At 43.7% G+C, this 21,621-nt stretch overlaps 1 protein-coding gene across 1 annotated transcript in view; it reads right to left on the bottom strand.

The window, feature by feature from the left end:
• Positions 1-296: 296 nt before the first annotated feature.
• SLC25A13 (solute carrier family 25 member 13) overlaps positions 297-21,621 on the bottom strand; it is a 785,732-nt gene continuing 764,407 nt past the window's right edge. Inside the window, exons 16-18 of the mRNA XM_086941927.1 lie at positions 2,430-2,588; positions 2,246-2,336; positions 297-1,542 (exon numbers count right to left, since the gene is read on the bottom strand). Coding sequence (XP_086798053.1) covers positions 1,353-1,542; positions 2,246-2,336; positions 2,430-2,588 — 440 coding nt within the window. The 3' untranslated portion in view covers positions 297-1,352. The remainder of the gene's footprint in view (positions 1,543-2,245; positions 2,337-2,429; positions 2,589-21,621) is intronic.

Genomic DNA, 21,621 nt, shown 5'->3' with positions numbered 1-21,621 from the left:
GTTTTATTTTGATTACATGAGGCTTGCGAGACAGCTAAAGTGGTCTATGGGATAAACCTAAAAAGACCAACACCAATTGTGCTTAGCCCAACCTAAGAAGATACATACAGCATTATTCAAATGTTACTTACTGCAGATGACCAAATCAAACGCAGATGTCTAACAATCATTAGTATAAATGAAGTATTATTGAAGGACAAACACATTCAGAAATATCACTGGGATGAAATGTTCAAATAAGGGCAGGCGACATAGCACACTGTCATTAACTCTGAAAATGATGCAAGGCGGTACTATTTATTCTGTAGTTTGACAGGTTTATTTCTATGCTCACAAACACATACCCTTCTAAACATCTTTCAAGGCACCGGCATGTGCTAAATGTAAATATAATAGACTGCAGAACCACCCACATGATTTCATTGCCAAAGCCAAGGACATTATGTTCTAAATTACATTAAGGCAAATGACATCTATACAGTACATGGATTTATTATACAATTTATTTTACTAAGCAGCATTTGGTGTAATACAGTATACAAATATGAATCAAAATATCTGCACATTGTACATGTGCAATGGACCTTTAAATGCCAAAGTATGGGTAACAAAATTCCAAGTGCTGAAACAGTGGATTGACTTCTCAATTTTACCACCAGTAGAACATATATCTCCATATTATTATTGCAAAAGTAGTTTCTTCAAGAAAAACATAGTTGACATACAATCCAAAAACGAGACCTGTGCGTGCAAACATTTGTTAAAATGATGAGGCCAACATGGCTATTTTATTAACTCACAATTACTAGTAATACTTATACATTCAGTGTACCACCGATTATTAATCTCTTTATTACATATTCTAAATAATTCTGGTTTCACCGCCATGATCAGTGATGTGTTAACATAACATTGTGTGCAATCAATTTGGCAACCACTTTGGAATATAAAGTTCAGTTTGGTAAAACATTCACGTGGCTGCAAATAACATTCCACTTCTGAACTGCTGCAGCACCTTATTTAAATCTCTTTCCTATGAGCAAAAAAAAAAAAACGAAACATCCACATTACAAACCAGAGTTTCTTTGAAATTCATCAAAACGTACATAATTGGAATGAATACATCCGAGAGCCTGACCCGCGATGTGGTCCATCAAGGCTTTCACAGTGATCTCTCTACGGAAGCACGGAGAAAGAGGCTCATTCATTAAAAGCTACTATATTAAAATCTTACACAAAACAGATGACTTAAGTAACAAATGAAAACTATACCATGGAATATTGACAGGTGAAGAGATGCTTTGGCCAACCTCAAGTTATCTGGAAGGAAAACCCTTGGCTAGAAGATCTCTTTATGGACTTGCGGCTTCAGCTGCCACTGAGGTAGGAGTCGATGGCTTGAATCGTGGAAGATGAAGTCCAAATTTGCTCTCAATTCCTACAAACGTAGCAACAGCCAGTTTGTAGCCACCAACGTGGTCGGGATTTGGTGCAGGCAGTGTGATTCTGGATTTTGGAACTGGTTCGGATCCAGGCGGCTTCCTACAAATTGAAAAACAAATCAAGATTACGTTCGATCAAGATTATGTTCTGAATATTTATAAATAAATTACAACTGGAATCCATCTGCCATATCATCTAAAGATGTGTACTGGTATGCAACCTGGAGCAAACAAATTATGCATTATTTGTTCATCCTTGACTGGCAGTAAATGAAGTAAACAATTCTCTCTGAGCACCTGGGCAAAAAATGTGGTCAAATGATATCGCAATATTTATGCTCCATTTACATTGTAGAAAATGAGAAAAAGATCTTGTTTCTTCTATAAAATATGGAAAATTTGCTTGTTTACATCCTTATTAGGTAGGCAGCAGATCAAATGTAATTTAATGTGTTCCATAAGCAATTACAGGCCTAATTTCTATTACACGTTTCCCACGTTTACATGTTTTGCAATGGTTTGCCATCTGTTTTCTTCATGGTTGGCCTGTCAAAATATTTAATTTATATTGGAATGGAAATAAAATGTTTGTGCATAGTTCCCTAATATGCAGGGTCCAAAAATGGTGCATAAAGTATTGTCTGTTTACACCAGGGAGGAATATTGTGAAATGTGATCCATGATAGAATCAATGTATTTGATTTTAGAAAGAGTTCAAAAGAACTAGTCTCTCAACGTATACTTGCTCAAACGACTTTATGAAACACTTCTGTCTCATGAACGTGCATTAACTATATACTCACACTCCACCAAAATCAACATATAACCATCTCTGCAGTAGCTCGTAAGTCAGTAGTGTCACGCCAAACTGTGGAGACGATCGAAAAACGCGGGCTGGAAGCAAAAGAAAAATGGTTGCTCATAACAGATCAGCAAAAAAAGTCAACATCACAGTGCATTTCATGTTTAAATTATTTATTTGCCTACCTCCAGCCCCCTTCCATAAAGCTCTTTGGCCCTCTTCGCGAAGTATCTTTCGGAAACAGTCTATAACTCCAGTGTAAGTGGTCTGACCAGCACGTGCTGCCACCTGCAACCTAGTCTTGATGACATCAGCAGGAGTGACCAACGATGCAGCAGGCATGCCTAAAAAAAGTATATGAAGTGTAGTAATTTTGCCTTTAAAATTGTTAGTGTTCAACAATATAGTTCTATTTATTCAATAAATTCAGTTCATTAAGTACAATTAAGCAATACAAGAAATCACTACAGGAGTAAGAGGCAATCGTTGAAAAAAATAAAAAATTAGCTAAACTCAAAAATGTATACAAAATTTCTACAAACAACAAAATGCATTTCAATGTCGTATACAAATTTGATCTGTTTAGTACAATCTTGTTCAATAATATCAATGTTCCTGCCATAAAAACACTTAATTCCACCAATAAACGAAAGGGTGAATACTTCACTAAGTCCTTTTTAGGTCTCGCCTAGCAGCGCTTGCGCTGTCTCTTCGAGACATGCTGCATTCAGTTATGGACTTGAATCTCAGCCCACTTTCCACTCATCTTTTTAATTGGCTCCTGTCACTGTCCTTTGTAAACTGTGGCTTTTCATTGGACAATAGGCTTAGCAGTCCCTACTTAGTAGCGCCTTGTCTCATCTTGAACCTCCCATTAGGACACTCCCTGTTACATGTATTGTTACTCAGTAGGCTTTAATTACATCCTCTGAGCACTATTTTGTTAAATGGTGTTCTATTGTCTGCTGTAGCAAGCAGGACACGCTCTCTCGCAATGCCTTCTTTTTTTTCTCATAGCACAGCACGCTTATTTGCAGCACCATATGCGGAAGCATGTTTTTTCTTCCTATTTATATATTTTTTGGGTTTTAAAGTGCCCCACTCTTGTCTTTTATATTAATGGTGGCACCGCCCCTTTCTTTAGACATGGCTTGTCCAAAGAAAGGCGCGCCGCTGCTACTAAAGCGAAAGTGCAGAATGGGGAGCTTTTACAAAAAAATAAAAAGCATTGGTCTGTCAACTTCAGAAACAAATGCTTTTTTTGTGCAAAAGCGCCCCATACCACGTTTTCACTTTAACGGCGGCCGCACCCCTTTCTTTAGGCAAGCTGCGTATGAAGAAAGGGGCGTGTAGCCAATTAAAGTGAAAGCGAGGCATGGGGCGATTTTACAATAAAAAAGCATTTGTTTGTCAAGGTGACAAACACATTTTTTTGTTGTTGTAAAAGCGCCCCATACTGCGCTTTCACTTTAATGGGGGATGCACACCTTTCTTTAGACAAGCCGTGTAGGCCACACATGCCTCCCCTTTGTTTTGGCCAAATCCTCCTCACTTCCTGGAGATCCCTTGTGCCCTCCTCCTCACTCCTAGGCTCTGGTTTCTTTGTTTACAAGTCAGGCGCTGGGTGGTTTGTGGAGGTTAAGACCTGCTCCAGAGCTTAAGAATTTTGACAGAAGTTTGTTATTTGAGTAAACACCCTTTTCCACATCACCCATACCCCTCTGGCTGCAGCCATGCAAGTGCGTGCCCTAAGCCTGAGGCGCCAGTTAGACCGCTAACAGCCATTAATAAGGCCCAGAGTTCAGATGAATGTGCAGCCCCATATTTTACAAAGGTGAAAGTGCTGACACCCTAAGCCACCCAGGTTTGATTTTTAGCCAGGGTCACGTTGCATTCTGAAACTCGTAGTCTCGCTAAAAAAAAAAAAAAAAACACAATCTCCAATTTCAATTGGCTTTTGGCTAAAAATCCAAACCGTTCTAAACGTGTCACACATGACGTGTCGTAATTTGGCAGCTGTGGTTAAGGTGGACCTTACCACAATTGAAAACGGTTCCTCCATGGGCTGGGTAGGAGGGTTAGGAATTTGAACAGGTTTCCTTTCGAATATGTCGACTAAAATACTCACGTGTCCTAGGTCCCCTTGCTGCAGTATCTTAGCAAGACCAGCTTTTCTTTGAATTCTAGTAGTTGTAATCCTGAATTTATATTTGGATTAATAGGGCTTCGTAGTCCCAGATTGTAATGGTAAACCTTGACTGGATGATCTACTCCAACATCTACATAAATTTATGAATTCTAACCTTCCCCCTAATCTGGACCAACTCCCCTCTTAACCCATCCCATCAATGGTTCGGTGGCTGTGTCATTGGTCCCAAAAAGTGATAATGGTTGGCATTGGTTCTGGTAGAGCTTGCTGGTCTGTCATTGGTCCTAGAAGGTTCTGTGTTTGTTATTGGCCCAACAGGTTGCTTCTGTTCACAGTTGAGGGTTGTAGTTGGTCCCTACATTTCAGCCTCTGCTCCTGTTGGTTCCTGTGCATCTGCCACCTGCTCCAGCGAGCACTAGGACTCTGTCTGTGTGAGTGAGCCCTGTTATTCTGTCGTGGCCCCCTTAGGTGAAAGCGTGGCATGGGGCACTTTTACAAAAAAAAAGCATTTGTTTTTCAACTTGACAAACAAATGCCTTTTTGTGAAAGCGCCTTATACAGCGTTTTCACTTTAATGGCACCTTTCTTTAGAAGCGGCTTGTCTAAAGAAAGGGGTGTGGCCGCCACTAAAGTGAAAGCGCAGCATGGTGCACTTTTACAAACAAGCATCTGCAAGGGAATAGGTCTCGCATTTGCGAGACTTTAAGCTATTGGCATTGTAAATGACAATGCCTTTTATTTATCTGTTTTGAAAACCAACATATAAATAAAAGGCATTGTCATTTACAATGCCAATAGCTCAAACTCTCGCAAATGCGAGACCTATTGCATTGCAAATGCTGGTTTCTTAACGAGGCCATCCCTGGAAGAGAAAAACACACTTGTGCTATCCTATCCTGTGTCACCACAATCATATCCAATAAGCATTCTATAATATTGCTTTTGTTTGGTGACATCTGCTTGGGTTTGAGACATAAGGTGACATCATTCACTGAACGGCCCGAAGTTCAACATCCTCTCTACCTAAAAAGATAGCACGTATAGGATGAGCATTTGTTGTTTCTAAAATTACAATCAGAAATAGTGCATCTGTTTAATAGTAAAATTAATATAGGCTCAAAACCTAATGTTCAAGTTATGAAACCCCAAATGAAAAACACAGGGACAAATCGTCATCCGTCGATGTATATTTTAATGGGGATTCGGTAATAGACCTATGACAGGACTTTGGCAATTCATCACGATTATTCCATCCACTCAACTCATTTGAGACAGGAAATACAACAGAAATTAATGTTATATCTGGTTCTAATGGTGACCAAAGTGCCTATAAAGGATTCTGAAACTGCTTATTCACTGCTAGGTCACTGCCATGGAAAACAAACATTGGTTCCCTCTATTGTTATATTATAAGTGGGAGCATTTGCTTCCCCTGCGGCGAATTTAAAATGTACCTAAAAAGAGAGACTGTAGAACTGCAATGACAGATGAATTTCAAAGCTGCGCTAGAATGGCTCTCAGAAAGCCTGCCAGCGTGGCACCTGTGGAGAGCAGAGAACACAACTTTGGCAGTGATTTGGGGGGGGGGGGATGCACAATGTGGTGGGTGGCAGAAGGCCAGGTGTACAAGTTACTTACCTTTAGTAAAGCTACTCATTTGGATACTTCACTGCAGATTCCTCACCTTGTGAATACTCCTAGGTGATGCACTGGTTCCTAGGTTTTCTCAGTATTGCTGCTGCATGCCAGCATGTGGCATCACGCGGCTCCATGTTAGCTTTGTCTAGCTCTGTAAGTGACATCAGAATAGGATATAAGAACCACCCCTATCTACAGACATCAGTCTCTTTCTAAACTCTGTCTGTGCTATTGGATGTGGAACGTAATCAGATGAGACAGTGCGCATATTCCTAGTTTAAGTCGATTTTAGGTGGAAAAAGACAATTCCACAGGGAGGTGGGGGGGCGGTGAGGAATCTGTGGTTGGATAGACAATCCACAAAAAAAGCACATTAACAAGGGTAAGTAAGTTGTTCTTCTGAAGGATGCTTCTAGCTGCGGATTCTTTTCTGAATAGATACCAAAGCAACACCTTCCAAGGTGGTGGGTCTGTGAAATGGCTCCAACCATAAATTCCTGCATGACCGAATGAGCAAAGTGCCCTTCCTGCCAGATATGACTATCAAGGCTGTAATGCTTTGTTAATATGTGAATTGACACAACTGTTGCAGCTTGACTGCAGCCTGACCGTAGTCTAGACAATGCACTCTGTGTGCAATCAGAGAGGTAGTAGACTTGGCTGTGGTCGAATGAGCCCTTAGGCCCACTTGAGAATGCTTTTTGGCTTAGCATATCTTCATAGAGGACTATTCATCGCAATACGGTCCTTTTCTGCACTATCTTATTATTCTTTGCCTCAGAAAACCCCACAAAGAGCTGATCGTCCACATATTTGTGCTTGGTATGATCAATGTAGAAATGTAAGACTCTTCTGGGGTCCAAATGATGAAGTTTCACCTCTTCCTTCGAGAGGCGAGGCAGAGCAAAGTATGCCAGAAGAAAAATGAGCTAGCCAATAAAAAAGGGAGAGTCAACCTTCAGAAGAAATGCCTCCAAGGTCCTCAACACAAGTTTGGGAGAGAGCCTGCAGTTTACTCAGGTGATATGCTCAAGTTATTGCAATGATAAAACACTGGTATAAGAGTCTGGTGACACAGAGCAAAGATATACACTGGCTCAAATGGGGTAACTTAAGGAATGTGAGAACCAGTTGAGGTCCTACTGCTGCATCACAAAAGGCTTGGGTGGGAACATATGACCTAAACCTTTATGAAAACGAATCACAAAAGGCAAATTAAATAAAGACAGTTGGTCCAGCAAATGCAGAAAGACCAAAAGAGCCAACAAATAACCTTTTAATTTGCCTGTGCCAAATCATTGATGTGCAAAAGACAACACAAAACATCCAACAACTTGGAGTCTGTATGGCGGGAACTACATCAGTCGGCAAACTTAGATATCGTTAGAATGACATCCATGATTTGGGGACGGAGATCAAAAGCAATCAACTGTTATTACTGAATCTTCATACATGGAGGTGTACATTACTTAGGCATGTGCAGGACCCTACCCTGCCTCTGTGACAGGAGGTCCTCCTGAAGTGGCAGCCTGACTACAGGACAGATGCTCATGCCCAGAAGTTACAGGCACCACACTCTCCCAGTCTAATCTGGAGCCACTAGGATGACTTGGACCTGATCATTCTTGATCTTCTTCAGGACTCGAAGCAGGATAGGCAGAGGAGCATACAAGAGCCCTGCGCTTCACTACAGGTGGAATGCGTCTTCGAAAGAGAGGCTTCTTGGGAACTCCAGCAAGCAAAAGTGTTGACATTGCACCGTCTCAGCACTGGGAAGACATCAGGCTAGGGTTCTCCTATTGCCAGAGGGCAACAGCACCACTTCTGTGTGTAACTGCCATTCGTGATCCGCTAGGTTTCGGTGGTGGAGCTCATCCGCTCTGGAGCTTAAAGATTCCGCCTAGTGGCTCATGACCATAGAAATGCTTTGATGGCTCAGTCAGTTTTAGAGGTGCATAGCCTCTTTGCACAGGACCAGGACCCCACCCTACCCAGATTGTTACAGTACCACTCGGCGGTGGTGCAGTCCCTGAGGATCTGAACCTAGCTGTCCTTGATGGTTGGAAGAAAGGCCTTCAACACCAAGTAGATGGCCCACAACTCCAACTGGAGGCTAGTCTGCCACCCGTCCAACTACGGTAGAGCAGCCACCACTGCAGGTCTTTGCAATCTCCTCAGAATCCTGGATGGAATCAGACAGGTTTCCTAGGTCTTGAGCCCACTGAGACTGCAAATCCCATTCCATATCCCACCTGTGCTATCTGGTGTAGTCCACAAGCATGAAACAGGAGTCCAAGAAGTCTCAAAACCACTCTCACTGATACCCAGGAGCGAGGCTTAAACATCAGGATCATAGCGTGAATGTCCTGGACTCATTGAACCAGAACAAAGGCTCGAAACAGCACCGTGTTCAGAATGGCCATTATAAAAGGGAGCCTCTGTGAAGCAGTCAGGTGTGACTTGGGTACGCAGATCAAGAACCCCAAAGATGTAAAGAGATTTGTGCAATCTGGGGATGGTCCATGACGAACTGCGGTGTGACTGCCTTCAACAGCCCGTGGTAGAGGTAGAGGAAGACTAGTAAAGCCAACCTGTAAAGAAGCCTAGCCATTACTTTCTTGAACACCCGACAGGCAGATGAGGCTGAAGGGGAATACGAAGAACTGAAAATGCTTGCGGTCTACCTTGAACCGCAGGTAACCCTGTGAGACTGCAGGACGGCCATATGAAAATAAGCGCCCTGCCGGTCCAACGCTACCATTGAGTCTCATGTATGGTAGCACTGGACATCTGCTTGAGACAGTCCCTACAAGATTCAAACTCTGTGGCTTTTGGTGGGAACAAGTTTCCTTGCACACTGTAGAAATAATGGTTTGCTTCAAAAGGCAAGGACAGCTTACAAAAGGCATCAGGCCTTTGAAGATTTCCCTTTGTGGACCCAACCCATCTTGGGGGAGGAGGCCTGACACCTCTGCCCAGGATGGGCTTTGTTCCTGGACCCAGATAGCAGAGACCCTCTACCCAGGGGTCCACAAACCTGTCTTAGGTAGCAAATGGTGGGCAGCCATTCAGGAAGCACACCAGTTTTGGTCATTTTCCAGGGGGCGTCTCTGAGATGCCCTCTACGTGCATTTTACATTAAATCCCACACCAACATCAGTGTGGATTTAATGAGCTTAGAAGTTTGCTACAAAACTTCCCAATTTTCAGTAAAGCCATTATGGAGCTGTGGAGTTTGTAAAGTCTAACTCCCAGACCATATACTCTTTATGGTTCTACTGCACTTACAATGGCTAAGAATGGACGTAAACACTGTAGGGGTGCAGTGCTCATGCAACTGTACCCTCACCTGGGTGCTAGTGCACCCTGCTAGAAGGGTGACTTACCTAGGCAGTGGGTTGCAGGCATGGCACACACGGATGTGGCCATGTCGACTCTTCACTTTTATCTGCACCAAAACACGCAGTCTGCAATGGCAGTGTGTGGGCGTAGAGTGCAGGGTCCCTAAGGGTGGCACAATAGGTGCTGGAGCCCTTGGAGGCCTTTCCTGGTCACAGTGCTCTTGGCTCCCATGGTACCTTTTACAAGGGGTTTACCCTGTGGCCATCAATGTGCCAATTGTGGGTAAAAAGATACAGTTTTGGGAAAGAACACAGGCCCTGGGCACCTGATTGGCAGGGACCCAGGGCACATTGAGTCAAAGTGCATCAAGCGTCTGGCAAAAAGTGGGATGGTTACTGCAACAGAAACCCACTTTCCTACACCCCCCAACCCCTCTGGAGCCGGTCCGACACAATTAACAGGGCTGCTTTGAGTTTCCAGTGCAGACCTATCCATAGGACCATGGCTTATTCTTAAAAAAAAGTTATTTTAACATTCTCAAAGGGGAAGGGATCCCCAAGGAACCCAGTTCACAGTTTTAAACTGGTGGTAAAGTATTATTGTTTTGCGATCGGAATTTGGTAGCAAAACATGAATACATACCATTGTGATTCGGTATTTGGAAGGGACATCCCTTCCAAGAACTGTATTCGAATTTGGTAGCAAATGCAAATGAGATTAGATAACAAATTACTGAATCACAATTTGCCTTTTGTACATTGCAAAAAGCTTTTTTGCGGTCGCAAACGCCCGATTCTGCAAATCGTGTTGTTTGCGACCACAAACAAGCTTTGTACATCTGGCCCTAAGTTCCCTGTTGTTGTCCCCAATTATATGCCTCAATCATGCAAGTTTTAATAAATAAGAACAAAACCCTAGGCAGCAAACAGGTTAATTACCATCGTGTTTCAGCTTTTCAAAAGCATTTTGTTCATATGATTTTGTATCATAAATTACAGTAAGAGGTCAAAAACCTACCATAGGGTCATAGAATTTCTCCATTCAAAAACCCTGTGCAATTTAAGAAAATAGTGACCACTTTTTATATGTATGACAATCGTTGCCAACACGAATATGCCTCTTTCCTAGAAACCTCATCTGTGTTGATAGACAACCCCATGTCTACACACTAGATAAACCAATTTCACGGTGCAACGGTATTTCTGGCTACCTCAGACTGCAACATTTTATGAAAAGAAGTGGGAACTCTCACAACTCGGTTAACTAGTGGCTAAAAAGGGCCTAGAGAAAATGATAAGTGTATAGGGGATCTAGTGCGGTATTGCTTCCTATTATTCCGTAGCAAGGGCGCAATGTTGCACAAAGCACTGACTCCCAAAAGACAAGAAAAATCTGGAGTTTTTTGTTTTTGTTTTAATAGTCAATAAACCATCGCGTGTAAGCACATTCTACATTTTATTACTTGTTCAAGTCATTTTATTGGGACAAAAACGCCATTATTCTAAATCCTATTTTAAGTCTGGAAGACAAGTGATTTATTAGACTTTTTTATTCTTCTCCTGCCTATGGTAGCGATTTCAGACTGAGATAGCTGGCGCTTTGAAGTCCCGCACAGAAGCGGTCTTTATAGCTGCCGATATAGGATTGTAAATTCACAAGTCTGGGACTTCTTTTCTCATTCTTAAATAAAGAATGCCACAAACGATCTTACCAACTTGATAACCTGTACTTTGATCTGTGACTTTTCTTTTAGCTTTAAACCACGTATCCAATGCTTTAATAAATACGGACTACCAATGACCTCATGCAGACAGCTGCGTCGGTCAGAGCACGTTTTACGCACAAGCAAGGAATGCGATGTGCATCCTAAGGTCATCTTCGATGAACTCTGGCGATCACCCTTTAAGTGCCTTTCATGTTGCTGACCTCATCAACAGGATATGCGGAGTTTCTCCGTTATTTTTTTAACTTGCTCTACCACTTTATCAAAGAGTGCCTGGGAGTGAAATAAAATTAGGACTCACAGTTTTATGTTTTTTTTTGTTTCATTTTCAACTGTATTTTCCAATTTCGTTTTTCTAATTTTAATGGTATTTATCGATATTTATATTTTTGGTTGGTGAAAAACTGAAGCTGAGCCTGGGATATTTCCAGATTTAATGAATTGATAAATAAATGTGCACTCACACTTTGATGTCTGTACGATTTTGGTGTACTAAGTAGTTAAAGAAATGAAAAAAGCCAATTTGTCCACATCGAAAGCTGTTACATCCTTATTACAAAATTATCTTTCAATAACATCCATAGCCTGAGCCCTACACTGTTCAATCTGTATATTTCTCTACTTGGCCAAACTCATTTGTTCTTCTGGATTGAAGGCTGTGTCATATGCTGATAACACCCAGATTACGGTGTCCTTCTCCAAAGATTCGGAGGAGTTTGTAGCTAATTTCAATCTCTGTATGAGGGCTAAAACTGCATGGATGGGCAAGCCCTACCTGAAACTTAATGGAGAGAAGACGTGCCAATCTTCGGTCTGGAATAGCACTTGGTGGCCGGAGACATTAGAAACCCTACCGAGGCCAGCCGAAACAGGGAAGAACCTGGGCACTGTCCTAGATGGCGAGCTGTCATTGGACAGCCAGGTCAATCGTGTCAACTTGCTTTTGGACGGTCGAAATGTTAAGGAAATCCTTTCCCTACATGACCCGTCAGGGCTTGAAACGGACTGTGCTTGAACTGGTTACGTCTAGGATAGATCACTGTAATGCCCTCTACCTCCAGGCCAACAAGACGACCATTGGAAAATTGCAATTGGTGCAGAATGCAGTAACTAGACTCATACTGGATATACCTAAGTGTCAGTCAGCACCAAAAGGTCTTGGAGATCTGTTCTGGCTCTTGGCAGAAAAGCGCATATTGTTTAAGGTACTCTGCATTGTACATAAAGCCCTCTACTCAGCAGGTCCAGCAGATATTAAAGCCATGTTTCAGTGGTATGTACTAGCTAGAATCTCTGCTCTACAGATCGCAATCAGTTGATCGTTCCCAGAGTCCGCATGAAGAAATGGGAAGGTAGAGCCTTTTTGGTTGTGGCTGTAAGGCTGTGAACAGTCTACCCTTCTATCTCAACTCCATAAGGCCTCATCTTCCTTTTAGAAAGACGTTAAAAACTTGGCTCTTCACACTTTAGTAAGACACAGGAGAGTGTGGGAATCTTTTCTCATCTCTTTCCCGTTTTCAGCTCCTGCCAAGCAGCCTAGAAGGACTTCAGCGCCTCGACGCCCAGTGGCATTTTTTTGCGCTCTAGCAATTTCCAATCAAAATCATGTTATACTATCAATGCACATAACTATTGGGCTGCCACTCATGAAGGAACGCATGACGAGACACTCAAAAAGGTCGAATTTCTATAATTTTCCAGTTTTAAAGATAAATGCCAACAGGGATGTTTTTTTGTCTAAATTCATGTGTAAAATCAGTACAAATGGGGAACTGTTAGCCTTAATTTAAATTGTTTAACCCCTTCAACGCTGATGACGAGCTGGGCTCGTCATGGCGTAGCCTCCTCGCACGCTGATGACGAGCCCAGCTCGTCACGTAAAGTGCGTTTTTTAAAAACCCAGCGTGCGAGCGGAATTCCGCTAGCGCGCATGCGGTTAATTTCGGTGTCTGAAAAAAATACAGCGCCCGACTAAAAGATTACAACGCACATAGATGCCCATAGCATGCACAAAACGTGCTTGAGCAATTTATAATTATATTTCCGCATCAGCAGCTCTTCGATGTTGAAGTCCACTACAGACTGGCAATTTCCAGACTTGCTACATACAGAAAATCTTTTAGAACTTCAGAAAGGAACAACTTTAATTAGTTTCAGAAATTTAACTATGCCAATAATGTGTGGAGAATGGGCATGCTCACAGAAGTAGAACAAGCATTGCTAAAGCCAATATGGGTGGCTTTATAAGTAAAAGTGCTTCCTGACTGATAAGTGATGTTCTATGTGGATGGCGGTGAGTGAGGTAATGAGTAGGAGTCAATGGATGAATGACTGAATGCATAAATGGATGGACGAGTGAGTGCATAGATGAATGGATGAAAGAATGGGTGAGAACGAGTACGCAGATGGACTTATGAATAGGACTTTCTAAAAATGTTGAAATTTTATAAGAGCGTGGCTTGTTTTAAGAAAATAAGGACCTTAATTAAACTTTGAATGATGTCCTGTCTGACCTATTTAGAATGTGCAGAGCCTCTCTATCCTCCTACATAGGGAGGAACATTCACCGCTTCTTGTTGGATTTCCCACATCTGCCGAAGTCTAAATAAGGTCCAAAGACACATGCACATTTGTTGTGTCAGATATTGTAACATACCACCATACACAGGTTTATTTAAACATAAAAAATTACTAAAACTGCTAGGCCTGTTCACCAGTAGCCACACTGACTCACAGGGCTGTGTCATGTTGAAAGGAACAACACAAATTTTTCATTCCCTGGGAGGTCTGATATTATTGCCCATCTGCAATACCACTAAGGAGATGCATTTAACATTTGCAGGTCTCAATATCTCACTTTTGAAAGGAACGAGGATCCATAGCACTGGGAATATTCCATCTCTCAAGTCTAAAATGCCCAAGGCCATCCTTTCTAAAGCAAAGGGAATTACCATCAAATCTCACAATTTCAAGTATGGATTAAGGAGTGGATGACAGTCTGGTTGTATTTGTTCAGATATAGAAAACAATGTGGACAAGCCCTATAGCAGGTTAAGATCAGGGTTGTTCACCTGTCACCTAGTAGAGGAACGCTGACAACAGGTGGTTGTCTTATGAAACCCCTCACCAACCTACCTAGTAGGTGGCTTGCTTCATCATCGGGGTCCAGCCGGATTGCCGAATGCAATCCAGCTGTGCTACAACGCTTGTTTACAGAGGAGCAGGTTTTTTGTGTGAAGTGAAGTGCTATGTGAAGTGAAATTAAATGATAAAAATGCCTATAGGAAATACCTTTGTAAAAGTTTTAATGGAAGGGTCCTATGGCATGAGTAAAAACATAGGCGGGATATATAGGAGGTGTAAATGTGGCACATTTACACCTCATATAGATCACACAAAAAACCTGCTCCTCTAAACAGGCGTCGTAGCACAGCTGGATTGCATTCGGCAATCCGGCTGGACAAAGATGATGAAGCAAGCCACCTACTAGGTAGGTTGGTGAGGGGTTTCACAGGACAACAACCTGTTGTCAGCGTTCCTCTACTAGGTGACAGGTGAACAACCCTGATCTTAACCTGCTATAGGACTTGTCCACGTTGCTTTCTATACATTATTGGGGAAAGGGACAAGTACCAAGGTCAGTTCCTCGCTCTCTAGTTGTTATATTGTATTTGTTCAGAGACATGGCATGGACTCAGATTTCATAAGAACAGCTGACTATCATCAAATAACACACTCAAGAGAGGAAACTGCCTTTTATAGGAGTTCAGAATGTCTCGTTTAAACTCCTCTAGGGGCAAGACGGCTTGGCAAGTTAAGTGCCAATGCCTAACCTCTGGTGTGACAGACAAGTTGCAAGCAATTCCCAGCAGAGCAACAAAAGGGAGAACCAATAAATTGGGTTACAGTAACAACTATTATTTGCAGCTCTTAGAAATGACAAAACGGGGTATTAAGTGCTATATAAGAATATGCTATTATAATCATCACTCACCTAAAAGGACTTTGAAGCAAACAGCAAGAGCTCTCTCTTCCAGGCTATGATACAGCAATGTAATATTATCACCTAGGCATGACTTGAAATGGACCACAACTCTGGAGCAGGGTGAAGGAGGCAACACACTGAGTCTAGGAAAGATTCACAAGGAGATGCAAGATACCACCCTCACTCGCCACGTTAGATTATTTGCCTGAAAATAACAGCATATGGGGTTAGATGTGACCTCAACCTCATTTGGCAGGCATCCGACTGTGAGGATGCGCAGTAATGAGTCAAGCACATGACGGTGAAGATGAACCATAAAAGTGAGCTCATACATTTCAAGTGCACTAAATCTGAGCATTCTCAACTTGCTCGCTATATACATTTTTCGGCAAGGGCAGTTCATTACATAAACTAGATAGGCACCTGATAAATTCCTTCATTTTTAATGAGTTTGTTCTATCATTTAAACATCAACTTTTTAATGCACATTGGATAAATTGAACATTTTCTACAGGGGTAAAACCTGCTGGTGGAAGTGGTAGCTGGGTACGGTTTCTATTTTTATTTAATGGTGTTAACAGGTAAACTATGATTAAAGTGTACACCAGTTTGATTTTCAATCAATGGTTGTGCACCAAATTATGTTATTTTACTGTGTGGTAGGGGTCTGTAATGTTGGGAGGTAATGAGGGCAGTAAGAGTGTCCGACCATTTGTTTTCAACGTATCCGTTATATGATACCTTTAACAGCTATTGTCACTGCCAACTATTATAGTATTGAATGGAAAAAGTACAATTTCAGCACCTAAAATACTGCTTTTCATGCAGTACACACTGCAAGCCAAAAACCCTGTAGGTGCTTTGTCATTGGCCAAACTAACAAGCATTTGCAATGCAATATGTCTCGCATTAGGAAAGTTTGAGCTATTGGTATTGTAAATGACAATTTATTTATTTATGTGTTGGTTTTGAAAATAGCGAAATTAATAGCTTTGTCATTTACAATGCCAATAGTTGTAACTTTCGCAAATGTGACACCTATAGCATTTGTAACGCAATATGTGTTGTATTTACATGACTTGGATGTATTGATTTTACAAATAACAATGGCTTGTAATTTTTGTAATAATTAATACTTTAAAAAAAAGTTATTGTAATTTATAATGGCAATAGCTTAAACTTTTGTAAATAACTTTTGTGAAGATTATGTTCATCGTATTTTATTATGAAGAAAATCCAAGAACAGAAGTGAAATATTAACGTCTTTTTGTGACATTTGTAATAAAGCTTGAAACATTGAGCGAACATATTTGAACCAGTTGTTGTTGAATGATTGATGTTGTGGTGGTGTTCAGTGAAGCTGTGGTGTTCAGTGAAGCTGTGGTATTCAGTGAAGCTGTGGTAGCGCATAGTGATGCTGTGGTAGCGCATAGTGATGCTGTGGTAGCGCATAGTGATGCTGTGGTAGCGCATAGTGATGCTGTGGTAGCGCATAGTGATGCTGTGGTGCCCCTGAGTGATGCTGTGGTGCCCCTGAGTGATGCTATGGTACCCCTGAGTGATGCTATGGTACCCCTGAGTGATGCTATGGTACCCCTGAGTGATGCTGTGGTGATGCGATAGATAGAGTGAGTGCGATAGATAGAGTGAGTGCGATAGATAGATAGAGTGAGTGCGATAGATAGATAGAGTGAGTGCGATAGATAGATAAGAGTGAGTGCGATAGATAGATAAGAGTGAGTGCGATAGATAGATAAGAGTGAGTGCGATAGATAGATAAGAGTGAGTGCGATAGATAGATAAGAGTGAGTGCGATAGATAGAGTGAGTGCGATAGATAGATAGAGTGAGGGTGGGGTTGGAGTTGGAGGGTGGGGTTGGCAGGTGGAGGGTGGCGTTTGAGGGTGGCGTTTGAGGGTGGAGTTGAAGGGTGGAGTTGAAGGGTGGAGGGTGGAGGTGGAGGGTGGAGTTGGAGGGTGGAGTTGGAGGGTGGAGTTGGAGGGTGGAGTTGGAGGGTGGGGTTGGAGGGTGGGGTTGGAGGGTGGAGTTGGAGGGTGGAGTTGGAGGGTGGAGTTGGAGGGTGGAGTTGGAGGGTGGAGTTGGAGGGTGGAGTTGGAGGGTGGAGTTGGAGGGTGGAGTTGGAGGGTGGAGTTGGAGGGTGGAGTTGGAGGGTGGAGTTGGAGGGTGGAGTTGGAGGGTGGAGTTGGAGGGTGGAGTTGGAGGGTGGAGTTGGAGGGTGGGGTTGGAGGGTGGGGTTGGAGGGTGGGGTTGGAGGGTGGAGTTGAAGGGTGGAGTTGAAGGGTGGAGTTGAAGGGTGGAGTTGGGTTTGGAGGGTGGAGTTGGAGGGTGGAGTTGGAAGGAGGGGTTGGAGTGTGGAGGTTGGAGTTGGAGGGTGGAGTTGGAGGGCGGAGTTGAGTGATGTGGTGGTGACCCTGAGTAATGTAGTGGTGCCCCCTGAGTGATGACCCTGAGTGATGTGGTGGTGCCCCTGAGTGATGTGGTGGTGTCCCTGAGTGATGTGGTGGTGTCCCCGAGTGATGTGGTGAGGTGATGGTGTCCCTGAGTGATGTGTTGGTGTCCTCGAGTGATGTGTTGGTGTCCTCGAGTGATGTGGTGGTGTCCTCGAGTGATGTGGTGGTGTCCTCGAGTGATGTGGTGGTGTCCTCGAGTGAGTGACAGGACACCCTTGGGCATAAGTGCGCTTTACAAGCTCATAAATAAATAAATGTGGTGGTGTTGTGTGGCGTTCAGCAGTGTGCGGCGTGCAGCAGTGTGTGGGGTGCAGCAGTGTGTGGCGTGCAGCAGTGTCTGGCGTGCAGCAGTGTCTGGCGTGCAGCAGTGTGTGGCGTGCAGCAGTGTGTGGCGTGCAGCAGTGTGTGGCGTGCAGCAGTGTGTGGTGTGAAGCAGTGTGTGGCGTGAAGCAGTGTGTGGCGTGAAGCAGTGTGTGGCGTGCAGGAGTGTGTGGCGTGCAGGAGTGTGTGGCGTGCAGGATTGTGAGTTGTGTGGTAGTCTGCAGCATGCAGCAGTATCGTTGTTTATACCCAAATGTCAATAAAGACATTGAAGGGGGGAGGGGATGTGCAAACAGTAGTAGATGCTGACTAATGAGAGAAAAATAAATAACTATAAGGAGAAATAAGCAAATTAGGCAAAACACTGACTCAGCAAGAGAGCACATGGCTTAAGTTGGCTTCCTTGCACTCCATGCTGGATGTAGCGGAGGGCGGAAGAAAATGTTAATGATACTGGAATCGACCAATGTGGCATATTGTTTTTCTCACCTCTGAGCTTTTCTTTTTAAATCCAGAGGGTTGGTAAATGTAAATTGGGATAAATCGTAGGAAGACGTTTTAAAATTAGCAAAGAAAATCCGTAATAATAGAAATATATTAGCAACTGGTCTTCATGATAAAGGTTACAAACAATGGGGGACTCGTTGGACAGAAGTATGCTTTTAGTTCTAAAGGATAACCTGGATTGAACACTGCTGGCTCTGCAGAGGTCAGAGAGGCTCTGGTGCACACTTCTACTATTGACTATATGGAGGGTTCCTCTTTCCAAAATGGTTATTCTAGCTGTCCTCCAGTATCTCTTTGCAAACCTCCCAATAACTACTCCAATGTGCTATTTTTGGGAGCTAAAGTCGCTGTTGGAAGTTTTGATCTGGGGTGCAGGAAGAAGCAGAATTGTGAATGGGAAAGTTTAGTTGCCGTTAGTGGATGGTGCCCGACTTCAAGTTACACTGTGGAAAATGAGCCCATAATCCTATCGATGCCCAGGCCGCTGGCGCAAACCGCCTCTTAGTTCCCATGTTGAATAATTACCAAATAAAGAGACGGGCGCTGGAAGCAGGAATCAAGAACAGAGTTTAATTCTCATGAGGAGAGCCAGTCATTTCGGACACGAAACACAGTGTCTTTCGGGAGGTGCTCTAACAAGTGAGCTGAGACTCTTGCTTTTATACCTTACAGAACACTTGATAACACAATCAGGACAGTATGACGCAAAAGAAAGACATCCCTATAATCCTCGTGTCAATCCTACCCCACATGTGTTCACAATGGGGACCCTTGACCTGCTGATAAGAGGGGAGGGCAATCACGCAGCTGAGTGTTTCGTAGGATGTGTACGCCTGATCATAGCCCAGGGGGTGGGGTGGCTAGGATCAATAGTGGGTCTCTTGAGGAGGAGTGACTTCATACAATAAGGGCAGTAAATGGTATCTCCTGGCTTAGGCGATGGCCTCGGACATGTGTGGTCAGCCGGACTCGGGGGAAGGGGTCATCAAGGAGTGGTATTCATGCCGCGTGGACAATCGAGCGCGGAGGGAAGGCTTGTCAACAGAGGGGCATTCATGGAAGGGAAGGAGGTGTTGGTCAGGCGCGGCCGTGACTCTCAAGGACAGGGTCTTGCAGAAGAAGAAGGTTTATGACTTGCCCATGTGAGGAGAAGGGAGGGGTAGCCAGGGTGGACACAGGGACAGAGTCACACAGAGAGAGAGAGAGAGATCTTATGACCCGTACATGAGAGAGCGGGGGCAGCCAGGTGCAGCTGGGGAGGGCTATGTCAGCTAAGGCGAAGGATGCCTCTTCAAGAGGGAATGGAGGGGGTTTTGTGCGGGTCAAGCAGGAGAGTTGCCTTTCACAGCAGGGTCGCGCAGAGGGAGAGGGTTTCATGGTCTATGCATGAGAGAGGGGGTGTAAGGTACGCGCAGGTGGGAAGCCGGGGATTCCAATGGGTAAAAGGCCATGGTGCCTAGAGTGGCTGTACATATGCATATGGGTACGGGCTCTTACTGGCAGGGTGATACGGTCAATAATTTACAGTATCCATGGTGCCCACAGGGAGAGGAGTGGGAGAAGAAGGGGAATGAATGCTGTCTATGTACATCAATTTCTTCAACTTTCACAGTCGCCCCTTTTTACATAACAGCAGTCATTTTTGCAATTGATGGGTTTACAGGTAGACAGGCATCGTTGATGAATTAGCATTTTGTCGATACTAACATTTGGCGTACAATCATAGACAGTCGAGGTGACGGGCAGAATGCAGCACATAGGAAATTACATTTTCGTTGTGTTCCTGACAATAAAACGCACTACATAGCATAAATCTTTCTAACTTAAAAATGTGACCAATGAACAGTTTTGACCAGGTAGTTGAGAGCGGAATTCAGTTCAATACACAAGATTTCTTCGTCACAGTGTCTTTGTATCATTGAGCCATCACTGGTAGGCTGTAGTCCGTGTACTTTCGTTGGCGCTGTTGAGCACCGGCGGGGGAGCTATAGGTCCAGCTCTGTTCTATCCTTACGCGTTGCAGGGTGCGGTCAGTCCTCTGCTGTTAGACCACAGTCCTGTTCCCTAAACAATCCGTTTGGCGGCGCCTTATGCTCGGCACCTACACTTCCGTGGCAACACCCTATTCCCACTGGTATGCAGTTCTTTTCCTTTGGCAAAAAGTCACGTGGGAATGAGGGTGAGTGTGGTTCAAATAGTCGATAGGAGAGAGAGGGGGGAGTTGGGTCAGAGTTCCTGAGACACACAAAAGGGACCAAGGGAGCAAAGGATAACAAGCAGGCAGGCCCATCAATCGAGCCCAAAGAAGGGGGGGGGGACGGAGACTCCAGGCACACGTGGGTTAGCAGACGGAGGGCTTCAAGGCGGCCCGTCGTTTTTCTTTTTCCACCTTGAAATTGCGGTCTCGTCCCGTATCCTGTTGCTCTGCGGCTCCACCTTTGGTCGAGGTCACACGTGTCCCAAGATCTGCAATCAGGCTGTATGTCGCATCTGACCCATCTCCTTCGGTGATCGTGAATCTTTGAATAGGTACAAGACAAGGTTTCAGAGAAATGGCAAAAGAAGATATCTACGCATGTGAATTCCTCCCTCAATTCTACGCATTTGGGAGATACGCTCATTGGTCACAGTCAGAGGTCCATTACTAAGCAGTGCATGTGTCAGTATTCCTACTGGGTTCATGGCAGGTCTATTCATCGTCTTATTTATAAGTCAAGTGAGGTAAATGAGATTCCCATCAACTGTGCATTACATCATATTCAACATTACAGAGCATTTCCCTTCAGGACTGGCTAACCTTTTCAAACAGGGCGGGGGTGCCATCATCGAGAGTCAGGCAAAACAGGGTTTTCTCGGGGGCCAACAGCTACTCATGGTCATCATGTTTATATTCGGGACAGCAACTGGGGTCTATCAAAAAATGGGGCGGGGATGCTTCGGGCGCTTGCGCTTGGGTGCAAAAGGGGGTGGGGCAATCTGGGCATTGGGGGTTCAATCTAGACGTTGGCGTTCGTCTCTGAAGAACAGACACAAGGTGGATTTGGGGGACTTTAGTCGTCTTACCTGTCCTTTCCTTCTCAGCCAATTCAAGTTCATTCATTTTGCAGAAAGGAGAGGCAGTAATATGGCGAGATACAATCATTTTAGTTTCGGTCAATTTCGCTGAACACCTTCGCGTTCAATATGTATCAAATCAGACTGGTACCGGTGGGGTACAGTTTTACCAAAAAGAGGGAGAGAAA

Source organism: Lissotriton vulgaris, chromosome 10, assembly GCF_964263255.1.
Source record: "Lissotriton vulgaris chromosome 10, aLisVul1.2, whole genome shotgun sequence".
In the NCBI taxonomy this organism is placed as follows: Eukaryota; Metazoa; Chordata; class Amphibia; order Caudata; family Salamandridae; genus Lissotriton; species Lissotriton vulgaris.
Note: the sequence above shows the minus strand (reverse complement) of the source record. Positions and strands in the feature narration are given on the sequence as shown.